The sequence below is a fragment of the Bos indicus x Bos taurus genome, chromosome 13 (genome assembly GCF_003369695.1).
Source record: "Bos indicus x Bos taurus breed Angus x Brahman F1 hybrid chromosome 13, Bos_hybrid_MaternalHap_v2.0, whole genome shotgun sequence".
NCBI lineage: Eukaryota > Metazoa > Chordata > Mammalia > Artiodactyla > Bovidae > Bos > Bos indicus x Bos taurus.
Genome location: NC_040088.1, coordinates 65766192 through 65791176, shown reverse-complemented (window position 1 = coordinate 65791176; position 24985 = coordinate 65766192). Strand labels below are relative to the sequence as shown.

The 24985-nt window shown below is 42.2% G+C and overlaps 1 protein-coding gene and 1 long non-coding RNA gene across 2 annotated transcripts in view; both read left to right on the top strand.

Annotated features, from left to right (window-relative positions):
• LOC113903637 (ankyrin repeat domain-containing protein 26-like) overlaps positions 1–12757 on the top strand; it is a 221593-nt gene extending 208836 nt beyond the window's left edge. Inside the window, exons 22-24 of the mRNA XM_027560115.1 lie at positions 2725–2818; positions 11461–11505; positions 12640–12757. Coding sequence (XP_027415916.1) covers positions 2725–2818; positions 11461–11487 — 121 coding nt within the window. The 3' untranslated portion in view covers positions 11488–11505; positions 12640–12757. The remainder of the gene's footprint in view (positions 1–2724; positions 2819–11460; positions 11506–12639) is intronic.
• A 2346-nt stretch (positions 12758–15103) lies between these two features.
• Positions 15104–23765, top strand: LOC113903648. The gene is made up of 2 exons (XR_003514228.1): positions 15104–15839; positions 23623–23765. It is a non-coding gene; the product is annotated as an uncharacterized LOC113903648 (long non-coding RNA).
• Positions 23766–24985: the final 1220 nt, after the last annotated feature.

Here is a 24985-nt window from a genome sequence, read left to right as displayed (position 1 = left end):
TTAGCCCTTAATTTTGCATTGTTGTCATTTTTTTCATGAGGGAGAATCTTATCTAGGTATACCTTGTTCTAACAGGGAATATTTAGGATTGCACAGCACGTGTCTTGCATAAATGGAAAACAGTTTAGTTTAACAACTGGTAGGACACAATTAAAGTACTATCCCATGCCGTTATTTTTCTTGAAGATGTTTGTATAGTAAAACTTTTATTAAAATGTATTTAAGCAACTCAATGTAAAATTGAAAGCGCTTAGTCTAATAGAGGAGATGTTCAATTAAATGCTCATCTTTCTCCTGACTCTGGGAGAAAAGTGTAAATTTGCCTTCCTTCATTATGTAGGCAGAAGTGGGATTTACAGATTTCTAGCCTTTCACCAACTGTAAAGTTGGGAATAGCTTCGCTGATATCTGTACCTCGTAACCTTAATTTTCTCACCGGAGTACTGGCTAGACATTAACAGTTGTGAGAATGAATTGACTCAGAACTTTGATTTAGCAGTAGAGTTATATTCCATGGCAGTGACTTCATCCTTCCTCTGGGGTGTCGTGTAATGTTCTGTACCCACGCATCCAGGAGGTGCTATTTGCATATTAACCGGTGGTCATTGTCCACTGTGTAGTACAGAGAGGAAGGAAGTTGCAAATTACTGTAAGTGGAGAAAAGTACTAGAGTACTAGTTTGTTTAGTGGAGTCAGGTGAACATTTTTGAAGTCTGAATGTGTGTGTTCTGGGCCTCATGCTCCCCCTTACTGCCCCTGGCAATGGTATGGAGAGTGAGTTCACTGTGATTGTGTAGAAGACCATTTTCGTTGGCATTGCCGTCTGCCTGAAGTATCAGATTGTTTTGCAGATAAAATACAGCGACCGTAATAACGCCAATTACAAAGAGCTCTTAGTATCTGCCACGTCCTCTTCTAAATACATTACTGTATGCTGCTGTGCTAATCGTTCAGTCCTGTCCGACTCTGTGCGACCACATAGGACAGCAGGCCCGCTAGGCTCCTCTGTCCCTGGGATTCTCCAGGCAAGAATACTGGAGTGGGTTGCCATTTCCTTCTCCAATGCATGAAAGTGAAAAGTGAAAGTGAAGTCGCTCAGTTGTGCCTGACTCTTAGCAACCCCATGGACTGGAGCCTACCAGGTTCCTCCGTCCATGGGATTTTCCAGGCAAGAGTACTGGAGTGGGATGCCATTGCCTTCTCTGACATTATGTATAGTCCCCAAATGAATCTTCCCAGCATCCCACTGAGGTTGATGCTACCATTATCCCCATTTTATGGATGGAGAAACTGAGATACAGTAAGGTTAAGTAATTTGCCCCAGGACTCACAGCTCAGAACTGATGGAATTGGAACACAGGCCCACGGATTCTGGCTCCCATGTACCTACTGCCTCTCACACTAGTCCCTGAAGCATCTGGTTCTCACCAACAGTAGTGCTAGCTCTCAGAATCGCTGGAAGAGCTGTGGTCATTCACAAATGTGGATGTTTAAAGTGATGGCTGATGTGGAGCTTAGAATAAATAAATATATATATATATGTTTATCGTCAGGTAATTTTCTGTCTTTCCCCATTTGGCCAGTTTATAAATTTGTGTATTTATTTGAGAAAATCTAATTTAAAGCATGAATGATTTTGTGTTTGAGTGCTAAAGGGGAGGTCAGTAATGTACAAAGGGCAGACAGTAAATATTTTCACTTTTGGACTGTAAGGTATCTATTGTAACAACTCAACTCCGCTGTATGGCAGGAAAGCAGCTGTAAACAATATGCAGATGAAAGAGACAGAAACTGACATTGGCAGATTCACTAGGTCATTAGTAATTAAAACAGTTGTTTTTTCTTCCTTTTTTTTTTTTTCTTTCTTTTTAGTTGCAAGAAACACAGGATAAAAATGTACAGAGGCCGTGAGATGTGCTGGAAAACACAGGATCACATCCTAAAGTATGATTTAAAGCAGCACAGAAAACAACTTAAATATAAAGCAGATAAACAGTATAATATGAGAATTAGATCAGTAATGATAATAACAAAACCTCATTGTGCAGATGGTAAACATTTCAAGCTTGAGCTGTTTGAGAATGATGCCATAATTTTCCCCCATTATTTTCCATATTTTGCACATTATCCACAAGTTGAAACGTGAAAGTGTTAGTCACTGAGTCGTGTCCGACTCTTTACAACTCCATGGATATAGCCCACCAGGCTCCTCTGTCCATGGAATTCTCCAGGCAAGAATCCTGGAGTGGCTTGCCATTTCCTTGTCCAAGGGATCTTCCTGACTCGGGGATTGAACCTGGGTCTCCTGCATTGTCGGCAGATTCTTTACCGTCTGACACCAGGAAGCCAATTATCACAAAACACAACTAGAAAAACAGTGCGGTTGCCAGATCATTTACTTTTCAAAATTCTAACAACCTATGTAATGGAACCTGCAGATGTTTGTTCAGAAACACTGTGGTATTTTAAAAATACCTTTTAAAAGTCCCTGTGAAGGACTGCCGTGACAGTCCACTGGTTAAAACCATGCCTTCCAATGCAGAGGGTTTGATCCCTGGTTGGGGAGCTAAGATCCCATGTGCCTCCCAGCCAAAAAACCAAAACATAAAACAGAAGCAATATGGCAGTAAATCCATAAAGACTTTAAAATGGTCCACATTCAAAAAAATCTTTAAACAAAAAACCCTATGTGTGAGAATCATTGTTTTAAAATCTGCATTTTAGGCTTGAAATTGAAAATACCGAGTTACAAACTACAGTCAAAAAGCAAGCGGGCAGAATCAAACAGCTTCAGGAAAACCTGTTAAGCATAAGATCGGTAAGTCAACCTCTTAATTTCTGTCATACTGAGGAAGAGTTTTTAACTTTTTAATAGTAATATATAAGAATATTTTGGACAATGTGAAAGTCCTCATTGATTAAAAAGTTTATGGTATTTTTACTGATACTGCTTTGTTACTAATAGCCTAATTACTCTTTAGAGAAGAAATGGACTGAATTCATAAAATTAATGATTTTTGTAGTAAGATTTTAATTTAAAAGATTGTGACAATCCAGTCCAAAAGCAATATTTTATATAGAAAATATTTTGTGTGTTCATTCCTCTGTCAATGAAATCAGGGTTTTTCCACTTTCTGGCTGTTATTAATAATGCTGCCTTGAACATTGGTACACACACTCTGTTAGAATCTAGAAATTTGAGTAAATGATTTGATTGAGAATTCTGAGTATCTCTTGTATCCTAACCCTTCTGTGAGATTTTGAGAATGAATCATTTTTAATATTGTAGCTTATTCTCTTCACCAGGAATGAATACTACGTCTGTATAGACAGTGTTTCTGAAAGAATGCTTTTTTCCTTTGTTGGATTTTTTTTTTTTAAAGAGCTGGGGTATGCATGGGGATTTTTCAAAGATTGCTTTAGTAAGATGATATTTATCCTGGAATATCTTGAACCACTGATGAAAATTATTTTAGAGCATCTTTAGAAGTAAAATGTAATATAGCCACACTTTAAAAAAATTTCACTAGCATTTAGTATTTTATGTGTCAGTTCAGTTGCTCAGTCGTGTCCGACTCTGTGACCCCCATGGACTGCAGCACACCAGGCTTCTCTGTCCATCACCAAACTCCCAGAGCTTGCTCAAACTCATGTACATCGAGTTGGTGATGCCATCCAACCATTTAATCTGTCGTCCCCTTCTCTTCCTGCCTTCAATCACGCCCAGCATCAGGGTCTTTGGCAATGTCTCAATTCTTCACATTGGAGCTACAGCTTCAGCATCAGTCCTTCCAATGAATATTTAGGACTGATTTCCTTTACGATTGACTGGTTTGATCTCCTTGCAGTCCAAGGGCCTCTCAAGAGTCTTCTCCAACACCACAATTCAAAGAATGAATGCTTTGGTGCTCAGCTTTCTTGATGGTCCAAATTTCACATGCATCCATGACTACTGGAAAAACCATAGCTTTGACTAGACAGACCTTTGTCGGCAAAGTAATGTTTCTCTGCTTTTTAACATGCTGTCTAGGTTGATCATAGCTTTTCTCCCAAGGAGTGAGGGTCTTTTAGTTTCATGACTGCAGTCACCATCTGCAGTGATTTTGGGCCCAAGAAAATAAAATCTGTCACTGTTTTCATTGTTTCCCCATCTATATGCCATGAAGTGATGGGACTGGATGCCATGATCTTCGTTTTTTGAATGCGGAGTTTTAAGCCAGATTTTTCACTTTCCTCTTTGCCTTTCTTCAAAAAGCCTTTTAGTTCTCTTTGCTGTCTGCCATAAGGGTGGTGTCATCTGCATATCTGAGGTTATTTATATTACTCCCAGATATCTTGATTCCAGCTTGTACTTCCTCCAGCCTGGCATTTTGCATGATGTACTCTGCATAGAAGTTAAATAAGCAGGTGACAATATACAGCCTTGATGCATCTTTTCCCAATTTGGAACCAGTCCATTGTTCCATGTTTGATTCGAACTGTTGCTTCTTGAGCTACATACAGGTTCTGAGGAAGCAGTAAGGTGGTCTGGCATTCCCATCTCTTGAAGAATTTCCACAGTTTGTTATGATCTACACAGTCAAAGGCTTTGACATAGTCAATAAATCAGATGTTTTTCTGTAATTCTCTTGCTTTTTCTATGATTCAACAGACGGATGTTGGCAATTTGACCTCTAGTTCCTCTGCCTTTTCTAAATCAACTTGTGCATCTGGAAGTTCTCATTTCACGTACTGTTGAAGCCTCACTGGAAGAAATTTTGAGCATTACTTTACTAGCATGTGAGATGAGTGCAGTTGTGCAATTGGTTGAACATTCTTTGGCATTGCTTTTGAGATTGGAATGAAAACTGACCTTTTCCAGTCCTGTGTCCACGGCTGAATTTTCCACATTTGCTGGCGTATTGAGTGCACCACTTTCAAAGCATCATCTATAGGATTTGAAATAACTCAATTGGAATTCCATCACCTCCACTAGCTTTATTTGTAGTGACACTTCCTAAGGCCCACTTGACTTTGCAATCCAGGATGTCTGGCTCTAGGTAAGTGATCACACTGTTACGGTTATCTGAGTCATGGAGATCTTTTTTGTATAGTCCTTCTGTGTATTCTGCCACCTCTTCTTAATATCTTCTGCTTCCGTTAGGTCCAACAATTTCTGTCCTTTAATGTGCCCATCTTTGCGTGAAATGTTCCCTTGGTATCTCAAATTCTCTTGAATAGATCTCTAGTCTTTCCCATTCTATTGTTTCTCTTTATTTCTTTGCCTTGATCACTGAGGAAGGCTTTCTTATCTCTCCTTGCTATTCTTTGGAACTCTGCATTCAGATGATTCTATCTTTTCTTTTCTCCTTTGCCTTTAGCTTCTCTTCTTTTCTTAGCTATGTGTAAGTCCTCCTCAGACAACCATTTTGCCTTTCTGCATTTCTTTTTCTTGGGGATGGTCTTGATCACTGCCTCCTGTACAATGTCACAAACCTCCATCCACAGTTCTTCAGGCACTGTCTATCAGATCTAATCCCTTGAATCTGTTTGTCACTTCCACTATATAATCATAAGGGATTTGATTAAGGTCATACCTGAGTGGTCTAGTGATTTTCTGTACTTTGTTCAATTTAAGTCTGAATTTGGCAATAAGGAGTTCATGATCTGAGCCAGTCAGCTCCTGGTCTTTTTTTTTTTTTTTTTTTTTGCTGATTGTACAGAGCTTATCCATCTTTGGCCGCAAAGGATATAATCAGTCAGACTTTGGTATTGACCACTTGGTGATGTCCATGTGTAGAGTCGTCTCTTGTGTTGTTGGAAGAGGGTGTTTTGGTATGACCAGTGCAGACTCTTGGAGGGCACAAACAAAGCCTTGTGTGCACCAGGAGCCAGGAGAAAGGAGCAGTGTCCCCAGAAGAGACTGAGCCAGACTTGCCTGGGAGTGTCCAGGTGTCTCCTGCAGAGGGGTGGGTCGACAGTGCCCTGCTGGGGGTCAGGGGCACTGAATACAGCAGTGCATGAACAAGTCCTTTTGAAAGAGGTGGCCATTACTGTCATTGCCCCTACCATAGTTTGACCTCAGGCCAAACAACAGGGAGAGAACACAGGCCCACTCATCAACAAAAACTTGGATGAAAGACTTACTGAGCATGGCCCTGCCCATCAGAATAAGACCCCACAGTCAGTCTCTCCCATCAGGAAGCTTCCATAGGCCTCTATCCTTATCCCTCAGAGGGCAGACAGAATGAAAACCACAATCACAGAAAACTAACCAAACTGACCACATGGATCACAACCTTGTCTAACTCAATGAAACGACGAGCCATGCCATGTCGGGCCACCCAAGGTGGAAGGGTCATTCTGGAGCACTCTGACACAACGTGGTCTGCTGGAGAAGGGAATGGCAAACCACTTGAGTATTATTGCCTTGAGTACCCCATGAACAGTATGAAAAGGCAAAAAATAGGATACTGAAAGATGAACTCCCCAGGTTGATAGGTGCTCAATATGCTACTAGAGATCAGTGGAGAAATAACTCCAGAAAGAATGAAGAGATGGAGCCAAAACGAAAACAACGCCCAGTTTTGGATGTGACTGGTGATGGAAGTAGAGTCTGAAGCTGTAAAGAACAATACTGCATGGGAACCTGGAATGTGACGTCTATGAATCAGGGTAAATTGGAAGTGGTCAACAGGAGATGGCAAGAGTGAACATTGACAATTTAGGAAAACTTCTCAAGCAGAGTTGGAAAAATATAAGAAACTCTACCTAGAAGAACTAAAAGTTAGAAAGTCATTGGAAAATAAGCTAGACACGTAAGTCAAAACACACAATCACAAAATAAATTTAGTTCATTAATTTGTTTCTAAAGCCTAATTTTTATAGAGCCAGGTTCCTGAGATGAGTAGGAAGTGAAAGCTAACTAGATAGTCACTGCTAAAGGCACCCGAAGTCAAACTAGTAATACTATATCCTTGTAAGTTTTCCTACACTATATAAAATCATGGTTGTGAAATCGGGGGAAATGAACATGGGGGTGACTGGCAGGGTAATTCACAAAGTGCCTAAAAATAACATGGCGACCTGACTCAGGGCGGGTGTGGAAGATGCAAAGGGCAGATCGCAGCACCTCCAGTGCCTAGTCCAGGTTTCCCTACTATCTGAAAGCGGAGCATTCCTAGGAAGCCTTTCATAAACCAAAACATCATAAACCAAAGAAGCAGGGACCCGAGGACACGTTCTGCTTGTAGATGCATAAAATGAATATGCACAAGTAAAGCACAGGTGCTCCCACACAAGGTTCGGGGGTGTGGCGACTTGACGCTGAGAGGTGGGGTGTCCCTCCCGGGGAAGGAGCTCGGTGGGGCCGGTCTCCCTGCTTGTGGAACACGATGCCTCTCACTGATGCACTGAACATCGTTTCAGCTTTTTTCCTTTTTAAATGAAACCAAAAATCCTCTTCAGATTTTTTTTTTTATTATTATGAAAAACAGGTGCCTATGTAGGCCCTTCGTAGAAGTGAAGTAACATAAAATGAACTTTAGAAAAGCAGGGGATGCTTGAAATTGTTCCTGGAGCTGTTTTAGCCCTTTTCAGTCTCACCCAATGACTTTCTCATCCTACCCTCGAGATTGTGGCTCTAGGTGATTCCTCAGAGCCAAATGCTTAATTTTTCTGAGGTCACGAGTGAAACATTTATACTAGGGTGGTGAAAGCAAATACTTGAACGTGGCTTTGAGGGATGGGGTGTTTCTTCATCCCTGAACTCTTCCCTGGAGGCAGGTGTGTCCCAGAGGGCAGCAGATATCATTGTGAGGCCACATCCCTTTCTCTCTGACGCCCTTTCTCTCCTCTCCCAACTGTGACTTGTTAGTTGAGGAGCCCCAGACACATGTGTACTTCTTTAGAACATGTTTACAACTACCATTGTTTACAGGAGGTCTGCTCTGTGCTTTCAGTGCTCAAACAGTTTAGTGGGACATTCCATTTACTATATGGCAACTTAAAAAATGCAAATCATTTAGGGAATTGTGCTGTAAAGAGCAATATTGCATAGGAACCTGGAATGTTAGGTCCATGAATCAAGGCAAATTGGAAGTGGTCAAACAGGAGATGGCAAGAGTGAACATCGACATTCTAGGAATCATCGAACTGAAATGGACTGGAATGGGTGAATTTAACTCAGATGACCACTATATCCACTACTGTGGGCAGGAATCCCTTAGAAGAAATGGAGTAGCCATCATGGTCAACTAAAGAGTCCGTAATGCAGTACTTGGATGCAATCTCAAAAACAACAGAATGATCTCTGTTCGTTTCCAAGGCAAACCATTCAATATCACAGTAATCCAAATCTATGCCCCAACAAGTAATGCTGAAGAAGCTGAACGGTTCTATGAAGACCTACAAGACCTTTTAGAACTAACACCCAAAAAAGATGTCCTTTTCATTATAGGGGACTGGAATGCAAAAGAAGGAAGTTAAGAAACACCTGGAGTAACAGGCAAATTTGGCCTTGGAATACGGAAGGAAGCAGGGCAAAGACTAATAAGAGTTTTGCCAAGAGAATGCACTGGTCATAACACCCTCTTCCAACAACACAAGAGAAGACTCTACACATGGACATCACCAGATGGTCAACACCGAAATCAGATTGATTATATTCTTTGCAGCCAAAGATGGAAAAGCTCTGTACAGTCAGCAAAAACAAGACCGGGAGCTGACTGTAGCTCAGACCATAAACTCCTTATTGCCAAATTCAGACTTAAATTGAAGAAAGTAGGGAAAACCACTAGACCATTCAGGTATGACCTAAATCAAATCCTTTATCATTATACAGTGGAAGTGAGAAATAGATTTAAGGGATTAGATCTGATGGACAGAATGCCTGATGAACTATGGACGGAGGTTCGTGACACTGTACAGGAGACAGGGATCAAGACCATCCCCATGGAAAAGAATTGCAAAAAAGCAAAATGGCTGCCTGGGGAGGCCTTACAAATAGCTGTGAAAAGAGAAGCGAAAAGCAAAGGAGAAAAGGAAAGATATAAGCATCTGAATGCAGAGTTCCAAAGAATAGCAAGAAGAGATAAGAAAGCCTTCCTCAGCGATCAATGCAAAGAAATAGAGGAAAACAACAGAATGGGAACGACTAGAGATCTCTTCAAGAAAATCAGAGATACCAAGGGAACATTTCATGCAAAGATAGTCACAACAAAGGACAGACACGTATGGACCTAACAGAAGCAGAAGATATTAAGAAGAGGTGGCAAGAATACACAGAAGAACTGTACAAAAAAGATCTTCACGACCAAGATAATCACGATAGTGTGATCACTCACCTAGAGCCAGACATCCTGGAATGTGAAGTCAAGTGGGCCTTAGAAAGCATCACTACGAACAAAGCTAGTGGAGGTGATGGAATTCCAATTGAGCTATTTCAAATCCTGAAAGATGATGCTGTGAAAGTGCTGCAGTCAATATACCAGCAAATTTGGAAAACTCAGTAGTGGCCACAGGACTGAAAAGATCAGTTTTCATTCCAATCCCAAAGAAAGGCAATGCAAAGAATGCTCAAACTACCACACAATTGCACTCATCTCGCACGCTAGTAAAGTAATGCTCAAAATTCTCCAAGCCAGGCTTCAGCAATATGTGAACCGTGAACTTCCAGATGTTCAAGCTGGTTTTAGAAAAGGCAGAGGAACCAGAGGTCAAATTGCCAACATATGCTGGATCATGGAAAAAGGAAGAGAGTTCCAAAAAACTATCTGCTTTATTGACTATGCCAAAGCCTTTGACTGTGTGGATCACAATAAACTGTGGAAAATTCTGAAAGGATTTAGAATAGGATGGGAATACCAGACCACCTGACCTGCCTCTTGAGAAACCTGTATGCAGGTCAGGAAGCAACAGTTAGAACTGGACATGGAACAATAGACTGGTTCCAAATAGGAAAAGGAGTACGTCAAGGCTGTATATTGTTGAGATAGAGACAAAAGTGAGCTTCATTTAAAATTTTTTCATGTTTGCTTGAACTACAAATTTAGAAACATTCTACAATTGCTCAGAAAAATATTTTTTGTAAATCTCCTTGCTTCTCATGAGGAGGGTAGGAGTATAAGTCCTCCCCTTGAAACTTCAGGCTAAGGAAATGAAGTTCATCTGTAATTTCTGACCAGATTTATAGTTGAGATTACACTCATACTTTTTGTATATAGCAATTAACGATGAGAGCTCGGATAGAAGTAGGCTAAATAGTAAAGAGAGATCTTATTTGTGTTTTAAATTTTGTCCTAAATAACTCAAAATGTGGATAATTCATTGTGCTGACTCATTTTAATAAACCAGGTTTTATCAGGAGGAAATGAACATCCTTTTAAAACTCATCTCTTCAGTTTTGGCCTGCTTGATTCAACTAAAGATTTTCAAGTTTCCTGTCCTGTGTTTAAAAAATATCTATGCTTTAAAAATTAACTATATCGACTGCTACAAATAGGAGTTTGATATTTATTTTTGTTCACACATTTAAGACATATAATTTAAAACATTTATTAAATGCCACAAGCATTACTGAACTATGTTAACAAGGTTTTACATATTCATTTTCTCTATGTTATAGTTAAAAATCTATATGTGTTTTCTTAATCTGAGGAAGTAGCTGGCATAGGACCCTAGACTCTTTTGTAGAATTGTAACTTTGACTACATCAATGACTCTCGTACCTTAAAAACAATCTTTCTTTTAAAAAAAACCTTCTGCACAGAACCATATTATATAAAAGAGACAAGTATAGAGTCATTTAGCTAAAGGAGTGGCCAGAGACCGTGCAGCTGTGACTTCTCTGTTCCTCAACCCTTCAGTGACCCCCATGGGACCTTCCCCTTCTATGGGACATAGTTCAGAAACTAACACTGTGAGAGAATCCTTCTCGCTAAACACCTTTAGAATTAAAACTTGCCGGTACATTGTTTTCTTGTGTATGATTTTCTCACCTTTCTATGTCTCGCTAAATGGAAAAGTTTAAAGAAAACTGCAGATGTGTTCTTCTTATTAATATTTGACTTCAAACTACTTCATTTGAACATGATCCTCACCTAGAAATCAAAATAAAGGTCTTCGAAGTACATATTTAGGGCAGGAGCTGTTAAGGGAGAAGATGGTGATCTTGTGCATCATTACCAGGATTATGGGTCATTCCCTAATTCTCTGAAATTATGTGTACTCAATAGACTGATATTTATTATACTTTTTATCAGATTAATCTAAATAGCATTCCATATATATGTTCTCTGTTATCTAAAAGCAGAATAAGTAGGAATTCATTTTCTTTTATTTATGTGATTATTTTTCTACCTAAGTAATCTTTAAGTTAGGTCTAGTCTCAAAGTATTATTTAAATGTCACATGTAGGAAATTATATGTCATTCCTATGATAATATCTCGTTTAACTTAAACATAATATTTGACTTATTTCAGATGCAGCAGGAGTTGGACAGGATATAACTAGAGAACTAGAAGAAGGTATGTTGCCAAAACGTATGAATTAAATTTAGACATCGATTTCTGAAATACATGGTAAACAGTCAGTGGCATCTCTTTCCATTGTTTGGATAACAGTTGCTATCTTAAATATTTTTTCTTACATATAGCTAATGAAAAATGTGAGAGCATGAGCAGTCATAGTGAAAAATTCCTTCTTCCTCATTTATTCACCATGTTCCATTGCTTGAAAAACAAGCCCAAAAGGTCTAGGTATTTCTTTTATTTCTGCTATTTCCTTCTTCTGCTGCCTCCATCCCTGTGGAACTATCCGCCTACACCCTGACACTATTCTCAGAATACGTGGAGTTCATCAGCGTCTCAAGTGTCTGATAGTGGTTACGGTTAGGAACCCAGGCTGAAGCAGTCATGTTTGTGTAGCTGTCACTTGGTGGTGACTTTAAAACTCCTCTGTCGTTGACTTTGTCACCAGTTTATCTTTCACGCTCAGGAAAAGCTCCAAACACCCACATCAGTTTGGGTCCTGCCAAAGTAGTTGCCCTTATCTCTCTACCACCCTCCTCTGCCCCTCAACTCTGCATCTAACCAGCCAGACTGTGTAGGATCCCACAGGTGTGCTTCCTCACCTCCGGTCTTTGTACATGTTTCTCCCCTCTACCTCTTGTACTTTCTCCTGTCCTTCAGATAGCTACTTACATATCACCTCCATCAAAAAGCTGGCAGTACTGACACAAGGCTGGCTGTCCCTTTTGAGTGCTCCTTGTGCCATCTTTTATATCTGTCTTAGTATTTATGACTCTGTGTGGAAATCGGCTGTTCATGTATTTTTCCAGTTTAGGGCATATCATTTTTCAGGGTGGACTGGGTCACCTTCATCTTGTAATTCCAGTGCTTGTCACAGCACCTCTGCACGTAGTTATCGAGTAAATGAATGAAGAATGAGAAAACCAGAAGCCCTGATACTCAGCCACACGTGCGACCATGAGCGGATTATATAACTGTAATCTTGTTTTTTGTGTTGTGTCATCTATAGATATATTTCATTCTTCGGAACACTTGGAAAGGTCTCAATTTTGTTTTGTTATTTTCTTAACTAACACTTAGTTAACTCAGGTATTTTAGGTAAAGAATATAATTCTTTCCTTTTCCTTCCAGTTGATGCTGAATTTGCATCTAATTCCTTTAGAGTGTCTCCTTGAGGATCTACAGATGGGTCAAATGTATATGAGGACCTACTATGGAAAACATCACAAGAATATGTACAGACTTTGAAGAAAAAAGATATGATTTGAATGATGAGTAGTAAAAGTTTCCCTACAGGACTGTTTACATGAAGTTTTCATTGTTTCCCATTAAACCTGATGAGAAATTCTTTATTAAAGGAAAATATTTTCATATTATGTGTGTATGATAACAATGTATATGGTATTTTTTTTTTTTTGTATATGGTATTTTAAGTGATGTTTCTCTGCATCTAACTTAGCAGACTTAAAAGCCAGCACTGTTGAGTTTTCCATATTCAAAGTGATACTGTTAGTCACTCAGCCATGTCGACTCTTTGTGATCCCATGGACGAGCCCGCCAGGCTCCTCTGTCCATGGAATTCTCCAGGCAAGAATACTGGAGCAGGGAGCCATTCCCTTCTCCAGGGGATCTTCCAGTCCCAGGGATCAAACCCAGGTCACCTGAATTGCAGGTGGATTCTTTACCATTTGAGCGGCCCTTTATGAACTCAAACCCTAGTATCAGCTGTTTAAACAGCACCCAAACAACCAGACTTGTCATTAATATTTAGTGGTGTTGATTGATAGCTTTTTTGTATTTTCTAGTTTTTATCACTATATATAGATCTAAAGATTTAGATACTTATGGCTACCATCAATGTTATGGCTACCATCAATGTTTTGATGTACTACAACTTAACAGTGGCATAAAACTTACTATATGTAACTGTAAACATGGATTCATAGGTCTTCCTCATGAAGAAATAAGTTTTGCCTGAGTTTTTGCCTTTGCAATGAATTAACTTTTTTAAAAAATTTATTTTTAATTAGAGGATAATTACTTTACAATATTGTGATGGTTTCTGCCATACATTGACTTGAATCGGCCATAGGTATGCATATGTCCCCTCCCTCTTGAACCTCCCTGTCACCTTCCTCCCCATTCCACCCTTCTAGGTTGTCACAAAGCACCAACTTTGGGTTCCCTGCATCATACAGCAAATTCCAAAAAGACACATGTACCCCAGTGTTCACTGCAGCACTATTTACAATAGCTAGGACATGGAAGTAACCTAGATGTCCATCAACAGATGAATGGATAAAGAAGCTGTATATTATTCAGCTATAAAAAGAAATGCATTTGAATTGGTTTTAATTGACTTCTGATTTACTTTTGGAAACCGTGTTAAAATGAGAGAAAAGTTCCAAGCGCCAGACATTTTCGCAAAACTCCCCTATCTCCCATATATCCTCCTAAGGTACCATTTATATTTCCTAAATGTTTTTTGTTATAAGTGCCCCTCCTTCCCCAAGTCACCTGTTTTTCAGAAGATGCCTTTATCTCCTACTCCCTGGCATTTACTAAGTAGTATATCAACTCCCGGTTGTAGTCACCCCCTCAAGTCACATTTCTTTGTGAACCTCTTCACGTGGTTGTTATTGTTCTGTCGCTCAGTCACGTCCATCTCTTTGCGACCCCATGGACTGCAACATGCCAGGCTTCCCTGTCCTTCACCATCTCCCGGAGTTTGCTCAAACTCAATGTCCATTTAGTCGAAGATGCCATCTAACTAGCTCATCCTCTGTCACCCCCTTCTCCTCCGGCCACAATCTTTCACAGCATCAGGGCCTTTTCCAGTAAGTCAGCTCTTCCCATCAAGTGGCCAAAGTATTGGAGCTTCAGCATCAGTCCTTCCAATGAATATTCAGGGTTGATCTCCTTTAGGATTGACTGGTTTGTTCTCCTTGCAGTCCAAGGGACTCTCAAGAGTCTTCTCCAGCACCACAGTTTGAAAGCATCAATTCTTCAGCACTCAGCCTTGTTTACGGTCCAACTCTCACATGTGTACATCATTCCTGGAAAGCTATTTAAATGTTTTTTTCTCATGGTTATCTGCTTTTGTCAATTTAATTGGCAGATTCCCAATAACTGAACCTAAGAGGGTGGAGGAAGTATTTTCCTCACCAACAGTTCCAAGAGCTGACATGTTAGTAATGCTCACTTAATCCTTCATCCCCTTGTCTTTCTGTCCTCTCAGTGATCTGACTCGGCAGAACTCCAGTTTCATATGAGACTGATGATCCTTCTCCCCCATCACCCTCTCCAAGGGTCTCAGTGCTGCACTGCCCAGTGATCCTGCTACTTTTATTAATTTGTATCTTCTGATAAGGATTTCAGATCTCTTCTCTACGAACTTCTCACCATGCTTCTCCCCTCTCACTTGTACCAGACAATCTGAGGTCCCACAACAAACTTCTTGAAAGGTTCACCCGTATCCCTAGCAGTTCTAGACTGTCTTCCCTTTCTTTCCTCAAAACTACTCCCAAGTCACTGATGACTACCACATCGCTGAATCAAAGCCACACCTTTCCTGCCCTTGTCTATCTGAATTCCTCCTCTTGGCGTTCACTCTAACTGACCTTTTGGAGACACTCCCTCCTTTTGGCTAGGCTTTCAGTATTCATTCCTTTTATCCTGAAGGCACGGACAGGTCATTGTGATCAGAGACACAGTTCTTATTAAGTATCTCACAGTAAACATACAGGTGTTGCCCCCTCGCCCAGGACTGCCCCTGGGGCCGTGTGTTGAGAGCAGGTCAGTTGTTCCACAACAGCAGATGCAGAACGGAAGAAAACCTTGTCCCTGCTGCTGAGAAGGGCCTTCTCCTCTCCTGGGAAGGATGTCCTCCTTACTCTGGCCTTTGGTACGTAAGTAAAGGATCACCCACCCCAAAAAGGGTCCTTCTGCCCAGCGTTTCTCCGCCAATGGAATGAGTTGAGAAGCAAAGGAACTGAGAAGTGGGAGCACCCATTGTGCAGTCCACACTCTCCAACAGGCCATGGGCGGGGCTGTTCCGTAGGGCTTTCATCAGCGGGGGAGTGGGTGGAGTTGGTGGGGTTCTGGGGAGCAGAGACAGGCGCAGCTGCTCCCAGTAATGGGGCTCACAAGGCTCATTGCCATCTTGCATTAAGGTGGGTGCAGCGTCTCCGCACACGGCACCCCCAGCCCAAGCAAGAACATCGGCCAAGCTGGTTCACACCAGGAACTGGGGTTTGAAGAGCCGGAAGCAAGGCCTCTGCAGGAAACACCCAGCAAGCAAGAGAAACCAGACTACGCACAAGGGAAAGGAGGTTAGTATTTTTATTCCTAATATTGTTTGTTTGTTTGTTTAACCTGGTAACTGTTTATGGGCTTTGCTGATAACAAAATCTCTCCAGGAGCCTGACCTGGAGTCTCCAAGGTTCTGGGCCTCATCCCTTTTTGAAATATAGATTTTTAGGGAGATGGAGCACCTTTGGGGGACCTACTCTGGGTTGTAGGTCTCTCCTGCTCCTTGGGGAGATGAGACTATGAATTCTTTCAGATCAGAGCTATTAATTAGATGAACGGTTGCAGATGTCTGCGCTGAAGAGTCTCAGAAGATCTGGGCTTTTTACAAAACCACTGAGAAATCCCAGGGAAGTTTATTTCCCCACAATTTCCCTCCTTGTTCCTAGAAGAGTTTTAGGCTGCAATTCAGCCACTGTAACCAGTCCAAGGAAACTTGAAGTTGATGGGCACCAAATCCTTTTGGCTTGTCTTGGGCAACATTTAATCAGCAAGACCCTTACTGAGCAAAAGAAATTGGTCTCAGCCAAAGTCCCCCAAGTCTTAGATTCAGGAATCTAAGCCAAGTCCCCCAAAATTTTAGGGACTATTTTGGGAAGCAAGGTGGCTTCCTCCTTGTGTTTCCGTATTAACCTTTTCTACCTGATCCAGGGCATTGTAGGGAAGCAAAATTTGTCACTCCCAAATGTGTCTCTTTGGCAAGAGAATGATTTTAGGCAGAATATTTTTAAGAAACAAAAGACTCAAAGCCTTTCTTTTGACCGCCTCCTTAAATGTTGAATAGTTTAGATAAAGGGGCTGGCCCAGGAAGACAGCTACTATGAGAGATACTGAGAAAAAATGTGGGCCAGGTGTGGTCAGGGGAACTCCAAATATTTACAGAGAGTTCCAAACACTTGCTTTTCCATCTCCATGTGAATCACCTTCCTCCACATTCTAGTCCCAAACCAGTACCCACAGCATCCTCCTCTGTCTCTAGCTGAAGATGGCATTTAAGGTGAGGGTTTCAACCATTCTGGTGAGTTACTCACATTTTCTGGTTCTCACCCATGTATACAGAAGTATACATGTTGTTAACCTTTTGTTTGCTTTTCTCCTGTTAATCTGTCTCATGTTAAGTCGCTTCTTAACCAGCCAGATGAACCTAGAAGGATAGTTTTTGTCCTCCCCCACAGGACACACCTGAGTACAGGGAGCTATGCTCATTTACAACTGGCAGAGACTGCCTCGTCTGCAAGGAAGAGATCTCTGGTAAACTGTTACGTATACAGCAGCACCAGCCAGTGAGCTGACGCTCACTTGAAGGCCTTAGACATAAGTAGCACCATCCTGTTACCAAGTCCTGTTGCTTCCTATAGGATGGGCCGATAAATCAAGAGATGAATTATTGGGGCAAGGAATAGCAACTTTGTTTGGAAAGCTGGTAGATCAAGTTAATGGTGGACTCATGTCCCATAAGAACCATCTTTCCTGAGTTAGAATTCAGGCTTGGTTTACACTAAAAGGAGAAAGAGTAAAGTCAAACCTTTCCTGGTTCCCATCAGCTTCTGAAGGGAATGTGTTAATCCCCTTCCTGCAGTCATTGACAGGTGGGCTTGGTCAGGTTGTTTCCTGGGAGGTAAATACAGGTGTTTAAGGTTAATCCTTATTATGCGGGAGGCAAGGCTCCCAGCGAAGAGCAACCATGTATCATATAAGCATAAAGGCAACATCCCTTTAGTGCTGAACTTGTAATAGAATACAAAAGGGTCTTCCCTGTTACAGTTGTTCACTTCAGCAGAAGTCAGGGACAGATTTCATACTGCCTTTTGTGAAAGAAAAACCATGGAGTTGGTAACGTTCCCTAATTTGAACAAACTCCATGAGATAGTGAAGGATAGGAAAGCCTGGCGTGCTGCAGTCCATTGGGTCACAGAGTTGAACATGACTTAGCCACTCAACAACAATAATGCTCCCTAAAGAGCTCTCTGAAACAGAGCCAGGAGGCCATTAATGAGTGTGACACAGGCATGTCTCAGCCTAGATGGAATCTGACCTTCCGATCATTTGTTGTCCTAATGAAGTCCTTCAGAATATCTGCCAAAAACTCAAGCTACTTCTTGGACCACCCCTCCCCTAAATAACTTGTGATTCTGTAAGGACAAATATTTCCTGGCTTGTATCAGAGTCGTTCACAGTTCTCATCAGGCAATTTTTGACAACCTGTGGCCTTTTGTCTTCATAAACCCCTGACTCCTTTTTGGAACACTCTTTCAGTTTAACCTGAATCTCTGTTTCCCAAATTGCAATTTTTCCCTTCCAGTTTTATTGAGATGTAATTAACATGCAGCAGTGTATAAGTTTAAGGTGTAGAGCATAATGATTTGACTTACAAGATGACTACCACAATGTATTTTACTATAATAATAAACATAACTATATTCCTGCTGCCTGGATATAGTGAAACATAACTAGAACCACACTGCTAGAATACAGTAGAATTTTTAAGGTTCTCCAGAGGGGGAATAAAGACAGTAGGGGATTCACTATTTATCTATCCGTCTGTCAGGAGACCTGAAATCTGTAGAGTGAGCCAGCAGACTGCAGATTCAGGGAAGAGTTGATGTTGCAGTCTTGAACCTGAATCCCCAGAACAATAGTCTGGAAACTCAGCCAGGGTTTCTATGCTTCAGACTTGAACTCTTCCACTTTTCGGTTGCTGTTCAGTCACCAAGTTGTGTTCCACTCTTTGCGACCCCATGGACTGCAGTCTTCAGGGCTCCTCTGTCCTCCACTGTCTTTTGGAGTTAGCTCCAATTCATGTCCACTGAGTCGGTGACGCCATCCAAGCATCTTGTCCTGTGCTGCCCCTTTCTCCTCCCGCCTTCAGTCCTTCCCAGCAGTAGGGTCTTTTCCGAGCAATCGCTCTTTGCATCAGGTGGCCCAAATATTGGAGCTTCAGTTTCAGTATCAGTCCTTCCAATGAATATTCAGGGTTGATTTCCTTTTGGATTGACTGGTTTGATCTCCTTGCAGTCCAAAGGACTCTCAAGAGTCTTCTCTAGCACAATTTGAAAACATCCTTCCACTGTGAGGAACCTCAATATTTGGGCTTGCAGTCTTCAGCTGATTGGATGAGGCCCATGGACATTATGGGGGGAAATCAGTTTTATTCAAAGTTACTGCTTTAAATACTAATCACATCTAAAATATACCTTCACAAAAACATCTAAACTGACTTTGCAAAAAATGAATGCATTTCTTGGTAAACTAGAAAAAGAAAAATATGTGGCTTAGGTTTCCTAAGGACAAAAATAATTTTTTTAAAAAACGTATATTATTGGAGCATAGCCAACGAACAATGTGGTGAGTTTCAGGTGCACAGCAGAGTGACTCAGCCACACATATACATGCATTCATTCTCCCCCAAATTCCGGGAAGGGTTCTTAAAGGCACCGTTAGGGGTGAGGGTGTGAGATGCCTGATAGCTGGTGTACATCCTTCTGGATTGGTTGGTGGTGAGCTAAGTGGGTGGTTTTAGGAGTCAGTATCATCAACCACCAGGTTTCAACTGGTCTGGGGTCTACATAGGTATAGTCAGCATGCGGTTAACTTCTTCCACCTGGTGGGGGTTTCAGTATCTGCAGAACTCCAGGATATGGCTCAGAATGTTATCTACAGCCCTTGAGGAGGAGCTGACTTTGATGTTTTAACTATTGTTATTTTGTCTTGGACCGTTTTATTTCAGCATTTTCGCACTTCTCTGATTACGTTTGCTCTTTGGGACTTGGGCAAAGCCTCAGAGGCTAAAGCTTTTCTACCAGCAAGAGGCAGGTGCCATGGGGAGGTCCTCACAGTGTTCTGCTCCATGTCCATTAGGTTTTCTTTTTAGTGTGTCCTCCTTTATTTTAAATAGATTCAAGAGGTGGGGGGAATGTTCCTAGTTAGGAGGTTTTCATTCGTTACCCACCTAGTCTGAAAAGTCTAGAAAAACCTATCTTCTTAAAATACTCTGTGTATCATATTCCCCCACCTCGGCTATTGAGTGAGTATCATGTCCTTCAGAAGCTGCACACCAAACCAACCACGTCCAGAGTCTAGTCTCTGTGCTGGATGCTAGAAATTCGAAAACCAACAAAATGTGGCTTCTTCTCTCTCGTGGGTTGTTACTGGTTGTCATTGGGCCCCTCAATGCTCATGACCCACTGGACTGAATAAAGGTACTTCAGGAAACTGCAAATTTAATGGAAGGAAGTCATAGGAATGACCCCTTAGAATCTGAGATACTTATTAGGAGTTGGAGAGATTTGTTCTAAAGAGATATAAAGCCTTGTTCCAGCAGGAAGCAATTTTTGAAAAATTTCACTGAAGTATATTTGACTCACAGTGTTGTGTTAGTTTCAGGTGTCCAGCAAAGTGAATCCGTTCTATATACATACATATCTCCATTCTTTTCAGCTTCTTTTCCCATAGAGGTTATTATATAAAACTGAGTAGAGCTCCCTGTGATATACAACAGGTCCTCGTTGGTTATCTGTTTTATGTGTTATTGTTGTTGTTCAGGGGGTCAGTCTTCTCCAAGTCTTTGTGACCCCATGGACTGCAGCACACCAGGCTTCCCTGTCCTTCACCATCTCCCAGAGCTTGCTCAAACCCATGTCCATTGAGTTGATGATGCCATCCAACCATCTAGTCCTCTGTCATCCCCTTCTCCTCCTGCCTTCAGTCTTTCCCAGCATCAGGGTCTTTTCTATTAAGTTGGCTCTTTGCATTAGGTGGCCAAAATATTGGAGGTTCAGTGTCAGCATCAGTCCTTCCAGTGAATATTCAGGATTGATTTCCTTTAGGATTGACTGGTTAGATCTCCTTGCAGTCCAAGGGACTCTCAAGAGTCTTCACCAGCACCACGGCTCAAAAGCATCAGTTCTCTGGTGCTCAGCCTTCTTTATGGTCCAACTCTCACATCCATACATGACTACTGGAAAATCAGTTCAGTTCAGTCATTCAGTCGTGTCTGACTCTTTGTGACCCTATGGACTGCAGCAAGCCAGGCTTCCCTGTCCATCACTAACTCCTGGAGCTTGCTCAAACTCATGTCCATCGAGTTGGTGATGTCATCCAACCATCTCATTCTGAAGTCCCCTTCTCCTCCTCCCTTCAATCCTTCCCAGCATCAGGGTCTTTTCTAATGAGTCAGTTCTTCACATCAGGTGGCCAAAGTATTGGAGCTTCAGCTTCAGCATCAGTCCTTTCAGGACTGATTTTCAGTCCTAAATATTCAGGACTGATTTCCTTTAAGATTGACTGGTTTGATCTCCTTGCAGTCCAAGGGACTCTCAAGAGTCTTCTCTTTTGAACACCACAGTTCAAAAGCATCAATTCTTCAGCTCTCAGCTCTTCTTTATGGTCCAACTCTCACATCCATACATGACTACTGCAAAAACCATGCCTTTGACTAAACAGGACTGCTTTGGTATTAACTACCAACACTGTTTCATTTTTTTGTTTCTTTAATTTTTTATTTTTTATTGGGGTATAGCCGATTAACAATGTTGTGATAGTTTCAGGTGAACAGTAAAGAGACTCAGCTATAGATATAATACATGTATCCATTCTCCCCCTTGGAGAAGACTCTGGAGAATCTCTTGGACAGTCAGGAGATCAAACCAGTCAATCCTAAAGGAAATCACCCCTTAATATTCATTGGAAGGACTGACGATGAAGCTCCAATACTCTGGCCACCTGATGTGAAGAGCTGACTCATTGGAAAAGACCCTGATGCTGGGAAAGAATGAAAGCAGGAGGAGAAGGGGATGACAGAAAATGAGATGGTTGCATGGCATCACTGACTCAATGGACATGAGTTTAAGCAAGCTCCGGGAGATGGTCAAGAATAGGGAAGCCTGGCATGCTGCAGTCCATGGCGTCACACAGAGTTGGACACGAATGAGCAACTGAACAACAATTCTCCCCCAAACCCCTCTCTATCCAGGCTGCCACATAACATTGAGCAGACTTCCCTGTGCTATACAGTAGGTCCTTGTTGGGATAGCTAGTGAGTTTGAGACAGTCATGTACACACTGCTGTATTTAAAATGTTTTGCTTTTTTTAGTTTTGGTAATGTAGTAATGAGAGTGAACGAAAAATCAAAAAGGAGAAACCAAGATACATGAAGGCTGGAATCTTGAAGAAGTGCTTCACAGAGGGAATGAATCCAGGGTAGAAGGGACATGAGAAAGCCAGTAAGGTGAGAACGGGCAAAATGTCTTGCTGTAACGGCACTTCCTAAGCACAGAGTCAAATGAGACTTGGCCTTCTGATGGTTGTTTGGGGAGGCTGTTTCTTTATCCACAGAACTGTTTTTAAAAAGGTATTACGCCTCCACTATCTTTGGACCAGCAGAAGAAAATGTCTTGGGCTCAGTCACGGCCAAAGCCCAAACCTCAAAACGTAAGCAGGCGTATTCCCCCATGCCAGTGGGCAAGATGCACTTTACTTAGCTGTATCTTTCTGATGTTCTTCTTGTTTATGTAAGATCAGGAATCCCTTGTGGATTCATTCAGGAACTTTATCATGGTGTGAAACTTCAGGTGTTCAAATGTCTACAGAGGTGGACAGTCAGTACTGAAGATTGTGTGCATCTGTTAATAACAGAATGCAACTGCTTTATATAATGGTTACAGGTGAGCATGGTGACTGTGGAGGTCATGTGATAAAACTTCACAGAGGACCCCACACACCTGTGCTCATCTATGTACCTGTGAAATGGTAGTAAGGGCCCTGATAGTAGCAATGTCATAGCAGTGTCAGTTTCTTCTTGTGACTGTACTCTAGTTGTAAGACATTAACTTTGGGGCAATACAGGGAAAAGGTGCATGGGACTTCCCAGCTGTCTTTGCAAATTTCCGATAAGCTATAACTAGGAATTTCAAAACAGAAAATTAGAACAATGTCATCTGTGCAATAATCATTTAGCGAGATGTTTCCAGAAAAACATGACACCTGGGACCCTTGCTACCGGCAGTAAGTGAATGAGTGATAGTCGCTCAGTAGTGTCCAAATCTGAGACCCCATGGACTGTAGCCTGCCAGGCTCCTCTGTCCATGGAATTCTCCAGGCAAGAATACTGAAGTGGGTTGCCATTTCCTTCTCCAGGGGATCTGAACATGTTCATTACAGCTCTCTGCTCTATCATGGGAGGCAGTCTGAAACAGAAGGCTGGAGCAGTTAACCCCACAAGGACAGCAATGATGTTCTGTAGGGGAAGCCTGAGAGGCTATGGTGTGGAGGCTGACCAAGCGTGGGAATCTGCAATCGGCAGGAAAGGGTGGGGGTCTCTCTACAGGGCCCACCACTTACCAGTCGGCCTTCCAAGCAGTCGACGGCGGCCCCCGGGCCAGCAGGTACCGCACACAGTCCGGGTGTCCCATGGAGGCAGCCTCGTGCAGAGAGAGCCCGCTTGTAGTCCTGGTGGACGGCTTCGATGTCCAGGTCCCAGATAGGCCAAGATGTCCCAGAGGCTGTGGCACGTAGCGTGTGCAGGAGGGTATCTCCGGCAGGTCCCGCGCAGCCCGTGCGCCCAGCCGCGTGCAGCTCCTCTCATCCAGCACCAACCAGCACAGCCGCCGCTGAACCCGGAGCGCGGTCATGGCCATGGACTCGGGTCCGGCGGGAACGCTTGGCGACCCTCCCCAGGGCTCACCCCGCGATCCTCTCCACCCTGCCTGTCAGGACCCTTCCCCAGACGCCCCGACCTTCCCCCATACCCTCAGGTTCCCAGCTGACCACGCATTATACTTGAGGGCCTTTGTACTCTGTGTTTGCAGATTCCCTTTTCATCCTCGTGAGCCTCTCCGTGTGATGAAACCCGACTTCCACCACTCCACTGCCATGCGTTTCTTTTGTGTTCCTGGATCCTGCTCACCTTGTGAGGCTGATCTCTTCATAAAGCCTTTTTCATCATTCCTAACTGGTCACTTGTCTTCACTCCCATAGCATTTCATAAGTGCGTTTGTGTAGCACCTGTCATGCCTTATGTATAGTAACTTGTGTGTGTTTTGAGAGCTACCTTGTGGACAGGTGAAATCATTCATTTTTAAATCTGTAGTGTCTCAAGTAGCATGTGACCCCAGAGATGCCAAGAGAGGGAGCCCTCGAGATGTTTTTTATGAATCTGGGGCATCATAGGTACTTACATTTGGTTGTGGGATGAACTGACAGTAGAAAAAGCCTTTCAAATCTTTAGAAATACAGTCTAGTCCGTACATCACGATCATTTTCTTGTTTTTCCTTTCTTTCTCCATTCCTGAAACACACATAGGGAAAAAAGCTCTCTCCATCCTTGCTTGCTGTAGTAAGTGGTTGCTGTTCCACGAGAGGAGCAGGTATTTGTAGGCATCAGAGACCCTAACTGGGGACCTCTGAGAGTAGGCCTTTGGGTTTGTAGGGAAAGAGGGACTTGGCTCTACATTGAGAGCAAGTCCTTGGAGGAGCTAGCACGTTTGCTTCTCATTCAGCTCAAACTTCCAATGAATTCAAAAATATTTAGAGCTTTTTCCATTTTGAGTGTATAGTATCTAGTGATGTCATGTTTACACTTTCCTGATGGGCATCCCTGGTGGCTCAGACAGTCGAGAATCTGCCTGTAATGCAGGAGATGCAGGTTCGATCCCTGGGTCAGGAGGACCCCTGGAAGAGGGCATGGCTACACACTCCAGTATTTTTGCTTGAAGAATTCCATGGACAGAAGAGCCTGGTGGGCTCCAGTCCTTGGGGTGGCAATGAGTCAGACACGACTGAAGGATTAACACTTCCACTCTCCTTACACTTACGTTTTCTAAGTACTGGAAGTTGGAGCTTTGGTTATGATGTTCCACAGTGGTTTCTGAAAAAGGACAGAGAATTTAAACCTGAGGGTTTTAGAAGCTGCTTTGAATCCTTCTGTTGGATTTGGAAGGGAGAATATTTTTTTTTTTTTTTTGCCACACAGCGTGTGGGATCTTAGTTCCCTGACCAGGGATCAAACCTGCATCCCCTGTAGTGGAAGCAAGCATGGAGTCTTAACCACTGGGCCACCAGGGAAGTCCTGAGAATATTACCTTCCATAGAGAGAACTCTGGACTTGAGGAGTCAGAAGGCCTAAGTTGTATCACCTACAACTGTTGTGATTTCAGGCAAGTTTTCGCCATT